This window comes from Musca autumnalis, unplaced genomic scaffold (genome assembly GCF_047663935.1).
Source record: "Musca autumnalis isolate F117 unplaced genomic scaffold, ASM4766393v1 scaffold_5, whole genome shotgun sequence".
NCBI classification, from domain to species: domain Eukaryota; kingdom Metazoa; phylum Arthropoda; class Insecta; order Diptera; family Muscidae; genus Musca; species Musca autumnalis.
This window is the reverse complement of record NW_027412088.1, coordinates 143,702,698-143,716,740: the sequence shown is the minus strand read 5'-3', so window position 1 is coordinate 143,716,740 and position 14,043 is coordinate 143,702,698. Positions and strand designations below refer to the sequence as shown.

General features: G+C 37.0%; 1 protein-coding gene across 9 annotated transcripts in view; it reads right to left on the bottom strand.

Moving 5' to 3' along the window:
- The window catches only part of Eaf (ELL-associated factor), a 33,178-nt gene extending 20,366 nt beyond the window's left edge, over window positions 1–12,812 (bottom strand). The window contains exons 1-4 of one of the 9 annotated variants that reach the window (XM_073956814.1): window positions 9,128–9,382; window positions 8,901–9,027; window positions 5,776–8,840; window positions 987–2,093 (exon numbers count right to left, since the gene is read on the bottom strand). In XM_073956814.1, coding sequence (XP_073812915.1) covers window positions 987–1,101 — 115 coding nt within the window. In that variant the 5' untranslated portion in view covers window positions 1,102–2,093; window positions 5,776–8,840; window positions 8,901–9,027; window positions 9,128–9,382. Of the gene's footprint in view, window positions 1–986; window positions 2,094–5,775; window positions 8,841–8,900; window positions 9,028–9,127; window positions 9,492–12,119 lie in introns of those variants that run through there. The other 8 variants (XM_073956816.1, XM_073956812.1, XM_073956815.1 and 5 more) reach the window with 8 other exon arrangements.
- Window positions 12,813–14,043: the final 1,231 nt, after the last annotated feature.

The following is a 14,043-nucleotide window of genomic DNA, read 5'->3' as shown; positions in this document are numbered from 1 at the left end:
TTCTACATTTCGTTAACTCTGGACTTTGTCATAGCAGACGTAAACATCCCGATAGGAGTGAGCATAGCCATTCTCTACGATGGATCGAAAATGGAGGAATAAACGGGAAACTGTCCAAAATTGCTAATCTATTTTGAATACTTGTTGTGGGCACATTAATGTTAAGGGAAATAATATATTTGATGAATAGAAAGATGGGGTTCCAAGACTCCGCTCTAGTTCTTCCTCGACAAACTCAACAAGTTCTACTTTGAGAAAACCGCAAGAATCTAGCAGAACTGACGTGGATGTAAGGTGTCACTTAGCAAGCCCGAGATCAAAAATACTGTTGTTGTAGCAGCATGAAACCTACGTAGGAGCATAGGTTTAATGCTGGGTTGGCAGCCGCTGGCCGAAACACTATGGTTTCGGGTCAATCCGGTACGAAAGAACCCGCTGCCGTGGGATTGTCCAAAAATACTGTAGATGTCATTACCATCCACTGCCGTCTAAGATCTATGACAAGCAAATGGGAGTACAACAGCATTAGGTAATGAAGGCTCTGTGAAGACGAAGAAGAGACTGAAACGATCGACCATCTTCTCGGCCGATGTCCTAGTCTGATGCCGATGTCACAGCCTGTTTGGCGTTTTGGAAATTACATCTCTCTCCCTCTCTTCTCTTCCATAAAAAACGCGACCCTGACAAGATACTGTAAGAGCTTAGAAATGCTGTGGCTGGGGTTTCCCCTGTTAATTTCAATCAAACTTCTTCTCCACCTTCGATTAATATCTTCCTATCTTTCCTTGACTGTTCTATCCACTTCCCTCTTTACATCTTCCCAATTTCCTTTTACTTTCCTTTCTCTCTCTTTACCCTGGTCACAATGGCATCTGGATATCATGTAACCTAACGTGAGTTTCTAAGAAGAACAAAAGTTGCACATTATCCTATAAATGTTTATAAGAATTATTCAATAGTTTAAATAATTATTATTTAATACTTACATTTTATAGTGTGAAATGCATTCGTTGTATTCTTCGAATTGAATGTACATCCTAGTTTTAGCTCACGCACCTCATCACCGATATTTAAACGTGAGGACTTTTGTTTCATCATCATCGCAGGTGAAATGGAGGAGGAGTGATTTGTAAAATTGGCACTATTGGTATGATGTGGTTGTTGTTGTGATTGATGATGGTTGTTGCTGCTGTTTTGATTATATTGCTGATATGAGGCTGATGATGATGCTGCTGTTCGACCCGAATTGGGTGAAACGGTTGTTTTAGAAAACGTAGCGGTAATTTCGTCACTGGCGGCTGAATTATTAGCACTATAATTTCCAGCACTGCCTGCACCACCAAATCCACCAAGTTCACCTCCTTTATAGGCGCCACCGCTGCGTTGTTGATAACTATAACCGTGGCCCTGAGCCGAAGAAGAAGTTGTGTGGTGCTGTTCGGTACCACTGACTCCAGCAAAGGAGCCACTCTGTGCTAAACCTAAGGACGGTAATGATGATGCCGATGATACGGATGTAACTCCGCCTCCGCCGCTGACAACGTTATTTGCTGTTGCTGTTTGACTCTTTGATTTCTTGTGTCGTTTTACTGTCGTGCCAGTAGCTTTGGCTTTTAGCTTTTGTAGAGCAGTTGCAGAACTTGAAGATTTCGGAATTTTTTGGCTGTTGGTGTTTTTTGGTGTTGCAATTTTAAAAATTGCCCCCACCAAATAACATACGTTTTATGTAAAAAAGAAAGTAACAACTAATTGAATTGTGTAGTATATTTTGAGTGTTGAGAGTTTGACTTAAAGTATTGTTGCTGGAGTTGTAGTAGTGTGTTCTTCTTCTTTATCTCTTGTTGATGTTAGGACGTTTTCTTGTGCTGTTTTCGTTACTTAGTTTATGTTTTATCTGGACTTTCTATATTTGTAGGGAATAGCATTATTGCGCCAAGCACATATTTGTTTCCGCTATCAGGATTAAGGAACACTTTTTTGTTGTTTTGTTATTATTTTTTGTTGGATAGTTGAGTAATTTACATGTTGTTGCTGTTTATGTTTTGTGTGTTTACCACTAGTTAAAAGTTTAAAACTTTTCTGGAGAGCACATTCTAAAGGAAGAAGAAACAGAGAACAAATGTCAAGTTAATGTTAATAAAATAGAAGAACTTCATAGAGAGGTTCTGCAGGAAGAAAGTACATATGGACTTATATTAGAATGTATGAAGGTAATTCTTCTCCTAGAAGTTCAATTCTACAGTGGTGTGAAAAATAATAAGGACAGTGACATTCACAACTTTTGGTCGCTCCTAAAATGTGTAAAATGGAAGAATTTGCGATGGAAATTTGTTTTTGAAAATGTACATGTATTGCAATAAGAAATCCCGTTACGATTTTGGTTTTTTTCGGTTTAGTTTTTATACAAAACAAATATTTTTCGTAGAATCCGTGATTTCTGCTGTGAAAAATAATAAGGACAGTTTTTCATTTTAGTAAAAATAAATTGATATTATTTTTTGTGATTCTTTCCTATAAGTAAACGTTTAAAATGAATTAATTTATATTCATTAAATGTTAAATCTAACGGTATTTTTTAGTTTTTCTTTGCAAATATGGGTAAAAATACGCATTGTTATCACGCTACTCGAGAAATCATTAAATGTTTACATAAAGAAGGAAATTCATACAAAAAAAATTACAGAAAACCCTTAGAATCTTTAAAAACAATGGTGGAGGATGCACCTACAGTGGCGGCCATATAATTAAGAACGACATCGTATTAAAAAGTATTTGACTTGCTACGTTTCAAATATTTGAATATTTATATGGAACAAAATTTGTAAATAAAGTACAGGGTAAGCATTTACAAATAAAGCCAAAACATGTTTCAATTCTCCCTCGTTTATACGAAAGAAACCATGATTTATTAAAATAGTCATAAATCGACCTGGCCACATAATTAAGAACGATATAAGTAAAGGTTACTTTAAGGTAATTTTCATACACAATATGTGAATATGTCGTTATGTATTTTAGAAACCGGTTACTTAGATTCATTTTTAGTATCAAATGTCCTTCAATGGTACATATTATTGAGTCTAAGTTTGATAATTAGGGCTTACCTAACGTTTTCACAAATTTGCCCATAATTTGACGAATTAATTTTATTTTTGGGAACTAAAGCCACAGTTTTGGCTTCCTCTCATTCCCTCGATGACGCTCTAAACGATACCCCGTGGTTGTCGTTCCATAGTCGGCGCTTATTTACCCTTAAATCGGGTTTTACCCCACTTCTTTGAGTCCTTTACGAGGGAATTGTCTGGGAAATAGTTTCGTATGAGCTATTTCCACCTTATAAATCAGTAGGATTGTTGTCTGCAAGTAGTAGACAGGAAATGAAACAATAACATAACGTCTATACAAAAATTGGAAGAATTCCACACCGAATATAACATTTATTAACATAATGTTTTGAATGCCCGAATTCCACAATAATTTTGTGTATGTATATCAGACATTAGTTTATACAAAAGTTGTATTTTCATCCATAAAAATTATTGATTTGACTGGTTTTGATATTAATATGAGCTTCATTGATTAAAAAGTCTTACATAACTATGCCTACCACACCCACAAAGACATTGTGCAATGAAGGCTTTCAAAATATTAAACCTTTCATTTTTGTTCGGTGTACCGTTAGGCCAATTCTTTGTACAAAACAAAATTATTTTTTTATTTCCTGTCTACTACCTGCAGACAACAATCCTACCGATTTATAAGTTGGAAATGGCTCATACGAAACTATTTCCCAGACAATTCCCTCGTAAAGGACTCAAAGAAGTCGGGTAAAACCCGATTTAAGGGTAAATAAGCGCCGACTATGGAACGACAACCACAGGATATCGTTTAGAGCGTCATCGAAGGAATGAGAGGAAGCCAAAACTTAGGCTTTAGATCCCAAAAATAAAATAAATTCGTCAAATTATTGGCAAATTTGTGAAAACGTTAGGTATGCCCTAATTATCAAACTTAGACTCAATAATATGTACTATTGAAGGACATTTGATACTAAAAATGAATGAAAGTTACCGATTTCTAAAATACATAACGATATATTCACATATTGTGTATGAAAATTACCTTAAAGTAACCTTTACTTATATCGTTCTTAATTATGTGGCCAGGTCGATTTATGACTATTTTAATAAATCATGGTTTCTTTCGTATAAACGAGGGAGAATTGAAACATGTTTTGGCTTTATTTGTAAATGCTTACCCTGTACTTTATTTACAAATTTTGTTCCATATAAATATTCAAATATTTGAAACGTAGCAAGTCAAATACTTTTTAATACGATGTCGTTCTTAATTATATGGCCGCCACTGTAAGTGAACTTCAAAGATAAAAGTCGTAGCAGAAATCCAAAAATTGCACCTGTAATAATAAATGCGTTATTCCATGATTAAAAAAGATCCTTTTACGACATCTTTACAAATAAAAAACTACTTAAATAATAATTTTGACGCATTAACAACTCCCAAAGCCCTCTGTGGTGGCCACATTAGAGCTCACAGTGTCAGAAAAGTATCATTTTAATCGAAAAATTATACACTTCCCACGTAGTGGTGTACGGTATAAAAATATTCAACAAATAATACTGTTTGCTAAAAATCACATCGCTTGGTCTAAGAAAAATTGCGTACCATTCTTTGGTCTGGTGAAACCAAATATATTTTTTTGTTCCCATAGAGGAGTTTATCAGGGTTGAAGACCTAAAAATCAATAATATAACCCAAAATATACTCTGAAGGCGGCTAAATATGGCAGAGGAAACAGCATGGTGTGGGGCTCATTTTCTTACTATGCTGTAGGGTCTCTATTCAGTATTCAACGTGTTTTTGAAATCACCAGATTACATTGAAATTTTGAAAAATATAATTCTTCCATATGCTGAATGGGGTGTGCCTCTCAAATGAGTCTTCAGCAAAGTTAATGACCCAAAAATTACGGCAAAATGAAAAAAGGTGTTCCAGGATAATTAAGTTAAGTTGTTAGAATGGCCCATACAATCCCTTGATTTGAACCCGATTGAAAAATGTTGTGGAATGAAGTTAAAAAATCAAGCAGGGGAAAGTGTCCATCAAATTATGGCGACCTTTGGCAACTTATACAGGTTGCGTAGGATGCGATACCAGTAGAGAAGTGTCAAAATTTGGTCGACTCGATGCCTAGACGATGCGCTTACGTTTTAGAAAACAAAAGATCGTCTACAATGTATTAATGACACTGAAACACTTTATCTACCATTATTTAGTAAAAACTTGCATTAATTTCTTTCAAGTTTGGTCCTTATTAAAAGATGCCATGAAGTGTCCTTATTATTTTTCACACACCAAAATACGACAATTCGCATAAAATATAAAAGATAAATAAAATATGGTTACAAGCAATCAAAATATTTTTATAATACTTTTCTTAACCTTTTAAGAAAACAATACATTTTATAAACTAATGTAATTTTCACTTTTTTAGTCAGTTTTCAATGCAATCTTGGTTATGGTTTGAAGTGTCCTTATTATTTTTCACACCACTGTATGTATTAGGCTTTTCAAAGAATAACCAAAACGACACATTTTCGTTACATTGTAACATTGGCTATGAGTTAAGCGCCGCCAGAAAACAAATATTAGAGACTACAAATACAGTAGGGAAACAGGTGTATGGTTTAAGCTTGTCAGTTATAGAGTTAGGAAAGGGATTTGGTGTGCACTGTGTGGAGCTAAACATAATACCCTCATACAAACATAGCGACAACGCCATCGTTTTTCAGGAGAAGTACTTTAAAGTATTGAAATCTTAGAGTTGGTAGTGAGAAAGACGGTTTCGCAGGTAGCCAGGCTGTTATTAAAGGTTGTTGGGTAACAGGACTCTCCAATGTTGGGGAAATGAAGTAGATGATGAACTAGCAAGACTAGAATTGTGTCAAGCCTCCACTCGGCTTCTTCCTAGGCAAACAATTTCTACTTTGAGAAAACTGCAAGAATCTAGCAGGCCTGACAGCGTATCAAAGTCAATCTGGCACGTAATCTCAGACCGTAGAACTGAATCTCTACTCCCACTCAGTAAAGCCAGAGATCAGAATTGCTGTAGGGGTCAATAATGGCCACTGCTTTAAAAGATCTATAGCAAGCAAGTCGGAGTATTGCAGGCTCTCTGAAAACGAGGAAGAGACTGAAACGATCGAGCACTATCTCTTTCGATATCCTAGTCTGATGAACAAAAGACACGGACTGATAGAGGCCTTCGGGATTGCATCTTCCACTCTGCTTCTTCCTTGACATACTTAAAAAGTTTTTCTTTGAGAAACCCGCAAGAATTGGGCAAGGAATCGAAGTCAATCTGGCCGGAAATCTGAGGGCGTAGAACTGCATCCCTACTCTCACTTAGCAAACCTGAGATCATAATTGCTCTAAGGGTCACTTCCCAACCCTCTGCGTCATTGATTTTATTTGGGGTTGATTCTATTTTGCCCTGGCACCCTCGAGTTTGAGGTGTGCACTAAGTCAAGCCACCCACCATCGCTCCCACTTTTACCTTTGGGGGCTATAGGGCTCGATGTTGGCGTTGAACCCAGAATGACTTCTTCGGTCATCGCGATGAGTGAAAGCCTATTATATTCAGGATATCTCTTGGGTAATTGAGGATGTTCCCGATAAAGTTGATTTCCCTCATCGAGATGGGCGAGGGTCCCATGCCGATGAACTTCCTTCTCGTTAGCCAAACGAGACGCAGAGCTGGTTGAGGTGGTGGGAACATTTTCGACCGAGGTTTTGGTCGGAGTTACATTCTCAATAACGTCCTGCCTCAGAAGGCTAGTTTTATCGGCAGCGGCCGATGGTATGTATGCTGGTGCGCACGATGGCCCTGGCTTCAAGGAGTTGTTTGCTTCCGCTGAGGTCGAGGCCAGATTATCATCTACTACCTTCGCCAAACAGACTATGGTGTTAATATCGCCATCCGATAAGCTGTATCCTGGCTGAGGCTCAGGACCAGCGTATGTTTTAGTAGGGCTAGAATTTGTCCGTTTCGTTCAGCCAGACCATCCTTGACAACTTCTGGACAGGACCCCACCCGAAACTACCGTCCCCTCAAACGTAGGCTGGGTTTCCCCAGTCCTTTTTTTCCAAATCATTGTCCACGTAAATTGCGGAGTTGTTGTCATCCTTAAATTTTGGTGTATCAGTTTCATTATCGTTTAATTTATTCGAAACCATATGTCATTGATTTAATGAGGCAATGAAGGTCGCCCAGGAAAAGCCCTCCAGTATCATGGCAAGGACTTGACAACTAAATTTATACTATATTGGGACGCCCAGGTTTCAACGTAATGACGTTCACATACATTTGGTACCCTAACTGCAAACCTTGAAACACCGACATGTTCGCCTGACACTGCCACGTTAGGGGATCCCTAATTCGTAGGAGATCGCTATTGAAAGATGGAAGCTGTGGTCTTGCGCCACCGCATCGCGACAAGATTGTTATTCCTGTGAATGTATTGTGTAATTGGTTTCCTTTGGCATCACCTCTTACTAGCAAATTTGGTACCACCAGAACAGCCTTCGGTTGAAATTTGTCAGTCTCCTATCAGATGAGTCGGCGACGGTCGGGTGAAGGAAGACAATTGACCACACTACTTTGCCTGAATGCAACAAAATAGTGTGAAACCCTGACTTTTGAAAGCTTGTATTCTCTACAGGCCAATTCTGTTTTGCCGTGATCGATACCATCCAATCGAAATCTTCTGATGCGAGTTCATGCTCGCATGAACAAAGAGGTTGTCAGCAACATCACACCTCCTTGGTAAGGCAATGAAAAGAGACTATATTCTACCCTAACTAAATTGTCGCCGTTCTTAAGAGTATGGGACAACAAGTTTGAGACGGAATATAAACTCAAAAGTCATTGGTCTCCAAAATAATACTTTGAAAACAAATCTTTGACAGAGAGGAGCAGGAGGTTGGCATTCTCATTATTGTTGGTCTTGAAAATCTGTATATGAACATACATACATATGTACCACAACATCGCCAAAGGGACAAGGGCTCAATGATATGAGACCTACTTTTTATCGCCAAGTACGAACGGCGTGTCTTATGACTCCGCTTGTAGACAAGTTGTTCATGGCTGAAATACTCTGGAAAGTACTCTGAGGGGGATTTGCCACCGCCGAAAATGTGAATGTTCCGGACGGGGATTGAACCGCAGACCTTCTGAGTCGTGGCGGGCGTGCTTACCACTGCATCATGGTTGCTCTGTACATGAACAGTCCACCAACAAGTATGGGCATTGCTTTCGACGTTTCTAATTCTGTCTTCTTCAATGCTAACAGCGAAAGCTTGTTCATACACAGTTAGTACACCCTAAGACAGGATTCGAATCATTTGACTTATCAAAAGCTTTGGAAACCACCTTCTGGTAAAGATTGAAAAGAAGAAGGATCAATTAAATTTTTAGATCCCACTTTTATAGTTCAAACAATTTATCAACCTCACTGTGTCTCTTCTTTGTCTACTTGAATTTTCCAATAATTTCACCAAATACGGTAAATGGCACACTTATGATGATTTGCTTGGGGACATCATGCACATATGTTTGGTTGTTTTTTTGTTTAATTACAATTGTGTGTAAACACAAAACAAATATGTGTCACACATTCCTATCTTATTTTCATCATAAATCATATTGCCATGGCTCAGTGGTTATGGTGGGTCCTCAATATTGTGTGTTCCCATCACATACACAAGCACTCCTTCCCCCATTTTGCAATGAAGACAGACAAGCAACGTTCCGAGTTCTGCAATTAAACGAAAAATTAATGAAATGCATGTCGTCTTAGTACATTCACTCAATTCACCTCCAAACGGACAATCTTGGCAAAAATCAAATATCATTTCAATTGGATTTGCTATACACCCCACCCACCAAAACGTCATTCATTCCACCCACATAAATAGGCTACATACAGCTCCCACACACATAACCTTAAAAGAATAATAAGAAATAAAGACAAAAAGAACGACGGCATCCATCCAATCAATTCACGATGATAGTAGACAGACAAAAGAATGCACAGAGACATACACTTCCTCCTTCTTCATCTGGTTCTACTTGTGCTTCCTTGCTTGTTTTGGAAAATATAGTTTTTCACTTCATTCTCTTTTCTATTGAAAGTATTCACACTTATAATTAAAATGTTTGCCTTAATTAAATACGGGGCATTTGTTTATAAAATGAAACATATGTTTGTTTTTGCAAACAGTCAAGAAAAAAACCTGACCACTACGCGACACTTTTACTTTCTCTGGGCCAGCATCAGCATCACACCACACAGTAACTAGTTGTTTTCATCAAATTTTTTTATTATGTTTGCTATTTATGTCAATTTATTGTTTTCCGTTGTATCTATAGTGTTATTAATTGATTTAGAGTTGAGGCAAAGGTATTCACAGAAAAATGTGAGAGAATTAAGGTAAACAGTGTTGCCACTTTGTGCCCCGAGAAATTAGGCAAACTGTTGAAACAAATTATTAATTTTTAACAATTGAGACTTCACATCGGAGCTCCAATTTACTCGCGAGTGAATATTTGAGGGGAGGTGGTACATTTTTTTGGGAGCTATTTTTTAGTGGGGTTGGGGCAAGTTTATTTGGGGGTGGGGTAAGTTTTTGTTTGTTGGTGGGGAGGGGTGGGGGGAATGTTGCCCCCCTCAACTTGCTCGAGTTCGAGAAGAGTTTCACTCGCGAGTGGAAATCGAGCGAATTCGAGCGAGTATTCGGAGCTCTGCTTCACATCAAGTTTTAATAAATAATAATTGATAAAAATGCAAACTGTGGTCAATAATTGTTTTATTCTAATTCAACTCCTTCAAATTTGTGTAATATAACAAAATTTAGAACATGTCTCTTTTAGGGGCTCCCCTTGGATTGTATTGAAATGTTTACATAGGTAATCATTGGGACCCTGATCACAACGATATATAGATTTCCCGAGCAAAGACCATATTTTCCGAGATATGGATCTTGACATTTCGGAAATGTCTTACTTTAAGACCATTACCTTGTTTATGGGACCTTCACCATAACAATATATAGCTTTCCGAGGAAGTCCATACTTCCCGAGATATAGGTGTTGACATTATACTATTCTATCTTGGCCAATATGGGTACCGTATTAAAGTTTTTTCGAGACAGCCGACTTTTGCAACTGTTCATCATAGAAGAATGTCGTAATGCCCGGTGCATAAATAAAACGTACAATTTTGAAAAAATATTTGTTCGCTTTGCTGACTTTTGCACCTGTCCATAGGAACACAAAAAACAATTTTTTTTAAATGTTGAAGTATAATAATTTAATAAATTATTTGGTCTGTTCCAGTACTGCTAATTTTTAAAATTTTTTCTATATCATAAAGGAAAAAATGTTATCGTAGTAAAAATTAATAGCTTCTTGAAGGTTCTGGAACAGGCATATTATTAGAAAATTATTATTAGCAAGGCCTACACAATGTCGAGCAATAAGCCCAATGCTTAAAATGCTTATAATTTCGGTAATTAATGAAGTTTTTCGCTAAGTTAACGACGAATAAAGAGTAGTCGTAAAGTTCTATCGTTTGCAACAATGTTGTCAGCTTTTACATGAACTACCTCAAAAAATGAGTTAGAGAATCGCACTACTGATTATTATGTTTGTTGTTAAAACATTATTGTGATTTAAAATACAAAGAAATCCAAATCCAAAAGGATTTCCAAAGGATCTATTATATTTGTTGTCAAAATTAGTCTAAGTGGCCGACTTTGTGTAGGCCTCGATTATTATATTAAAATATTAAGGCCTGCGTACATAAGCTGCTCTGCCTGATTGCCTTGTTTACCTGCTTCATTTCTGACGTAATAAAAATAATAGAATAAAGACGAAATTTCGAACTGGGTTGCCATCAGTTGGAAATTGGGTCGGCCTTCTTTGTTCTTTTATTTTTTTATTGAAGCAGCAAAGCAAGGCAATCAGGCAAAGCAGCTTATGTACGCAGGCCTTCAGTTATATTCCATAACCTAAACATTTGTACAAATTTGTAAAAACTTTTACAAAATGCTGTTCGATAACAAATTTGTTCAGTAAAAGAGAACTGAGAAGTACTTGCAAGTACTTCCTACCTGCGAAGTTATCGAAAATCACCATTATTAGAAATTAAATAGTCCGTTTTAGAAGTGCAATAATCTACTAATTTGTTCATAGTACTACTTTTTTCGATATCATAAATTCGATATTGTAGTTAAAATTTGTAGATTCTTGCAGGTTCTGGAACAGATTTAAAAAACCTACCCATATTGCATAGGTTAATTAATAATGGTGATAAAAGTAAAAAAATTAAGACCCATATATCGGGAAGTTTGGACCTGGGAATGCTATATATCGTTGTATTCAGAGTCCCAAGGACTAAATATGATACAAAAGAGGTGCCCACAAACAAGGTAATGGTGTTAGAGACATTTCCAAAATATAAAAAACCATGTCTCGGCAAGTATGGACTTTCTCGGAAAGCTATATAGTTGGTTATGACGAAGGTCCCAAGGACTACACATGGTAAAAATTTAAGCCCGATCCGAGAGGTGCCCCTAAACGAGACTTGTTCCGTGAAGGCCATTCGGATCTGGCTTAAAAGCCTTCTTCCAAAGATGGAATGCTTTAATTTATTTATGCTCATGTAAAAACCTACACTACGGCAATGTCGTGCTTTGATATTGTTAAAGTTACGAAGTTTTTCGGCAATTCACACACACTCGACCCGAACGCAACTAAAGAGCACACAAATGTTTTGATTTGAGAATTTTGTGTGCCCTCTTCTTGGTCGGCTGTGCACTACGGGCAAACAACAAATTGGGCAACACTATCTCATGTCATTTTCTGAGCGCATACTTTTTTGACAACAAAGAGAAGTTATCAAATTTGTTGTTGTTACTGCAACTGAGATGTTTGTGAGAAAAAAATGAAACGAAGAAAAAAGTAAAGGGGAAGGGGCCAAAAGTAATGGTTGTCGACGAAAAAAATTAAACCAACAGCAACAACAAAAACGCACGCAAGACAACACAGCTGGTCGAATGGTTGTATTGTTTTTTCATCTCTTCTTGTGCTCCACACATAGCAGCGCACATTACACACACACTAACGAAAATTGTTGATTTTTTTTGTGTTCAACTGACGATCCAACGTTGTCACAGGGGGGGTGATGCAAAACCCGTAAGCACAGGAGGTTTTGTCGTTCGTTTTCTTCGACCGCAGCGTAAACGCAAGCAAAATCACAACGTAACAAATCACATATCAACCAGCCTGTCTAGGTTTGATTAGGAAACACAGAAATTCACAAAATATTTTTTCATTTATATTTGCACGACACTCTCGCATTTATTAGAATAGTAATATTAACTATTTTTTGCATATTTGAAGATAGACACTTTTGGGGTTTTCTTTTCTTGCCTTCGTCTCACGGTTTCACTAAAAAAGAGACACTCAGACAGACATTCACTTATTCATTGATTTTTTTCCATATGCTTCCTTTTAATTCACTTTTTTAAGCTATATTTTACTTTTCTTTCAACTTTGAAAAATTGAAATTGAAAAATTTGCTAATTATTCTATTATTTCGATTATTACCAATTTTAGTTGATTATAATTTTTCCGTGAAAAACACTTTCGAATTTATTTTTTCACGTCACCTACATTGAATTGTTCGGGGGGATCCACAGAGTTCCCTAAATCGAGAAATTTCACTAGGGATACACAAATCGAGTTAACCAGATTCCCTGATATTCTCCCCATTTTCTTTGCCATTTAATATTGGCAGCATTTTTTGTCTCATTGCATGGCCCAATTATGCAATTATAGGCCCCGGCACATACGGCGCCTTGAGCGTTGCGTTACAACAACATATACGGTCCGTTGTGCGACGCGTTGCGCGTTGAAAACAACAACCACATGAAAAATGTGTAAGTGATGCCAAGTTTGTCATTGAAGTTTTCATGTGGGCACAGGGCATAGTACAATTAAAAAGGTAGAAACATCGGCGAATTGCTACAACAAAGCAACTTTTTTTGTAATGTAAACTGTCAAAATTTTCGCCATATGGTCTCTTATTGTCTCTTTTTATCGCTTGTGTTTGTACAGTGAAGTGAACACATGCTATCTCTTACTTACCGAATCATATGGTTTTTTGTTTTGATTTTTCATAGCGAATTCCTTGTTTTTTGACGTTTTAGATACGATCAGCTGGGCTGAGGCATCTACCTAAGTAATTGTACCATGGCACAGGGCCTCCTCCAGTAAGCGGATTCAAAGAAAAACAAAGATTTGAAATGATAAAATTCGTAAACAGAGGCGAAACATTTTTTGAGGCGAATTTCTTTTCTGTCAATTCAGGTAGATACATACAAAACTTTTTCCGAGAAATAGTTGTTACTGTAGTTATTTTTGTTCGACGAAACAGAAAATACCAGCTGATCGAACTTGAACTGCTAAAATAATGCTTGGTTTAAGCTCAAAACACATACAACGCTTGAGTAAAGTTTTGTGTCGTTTTGGCCGTTTTTACACTGTTGGGCATGATGCCGAAAATTCAAATTCATTTGAAATATATGCCGGCAAACACATCAACGGCGGACTTTGATGTCGGCGTCGCCATGTTGTTTTTTGTCAACGCCCAACGCAAAACTTTACTCAAACGTTGTATGTGCTTTCAGCTTTTCATTTACGAAATCCACTCGATTTCAATTGTCAATTCCTTTGCGTATACGTCAAATGAAAACTCATCTGAAATCCATTGGATTTCGTTTGACATTTAATCAATGGAATTGACAGTTGAAATCGAGTGAATTTCGTAAATGTAAACTTACTATAAGTTATTGTAAATTAAATTCTCATACAAAACACAACAAATGTTGACATTTTACGTGTACGCGTCCGTTGTGTTGCGCATTGAAAACAAAAACCACATGAAAAATATGTAA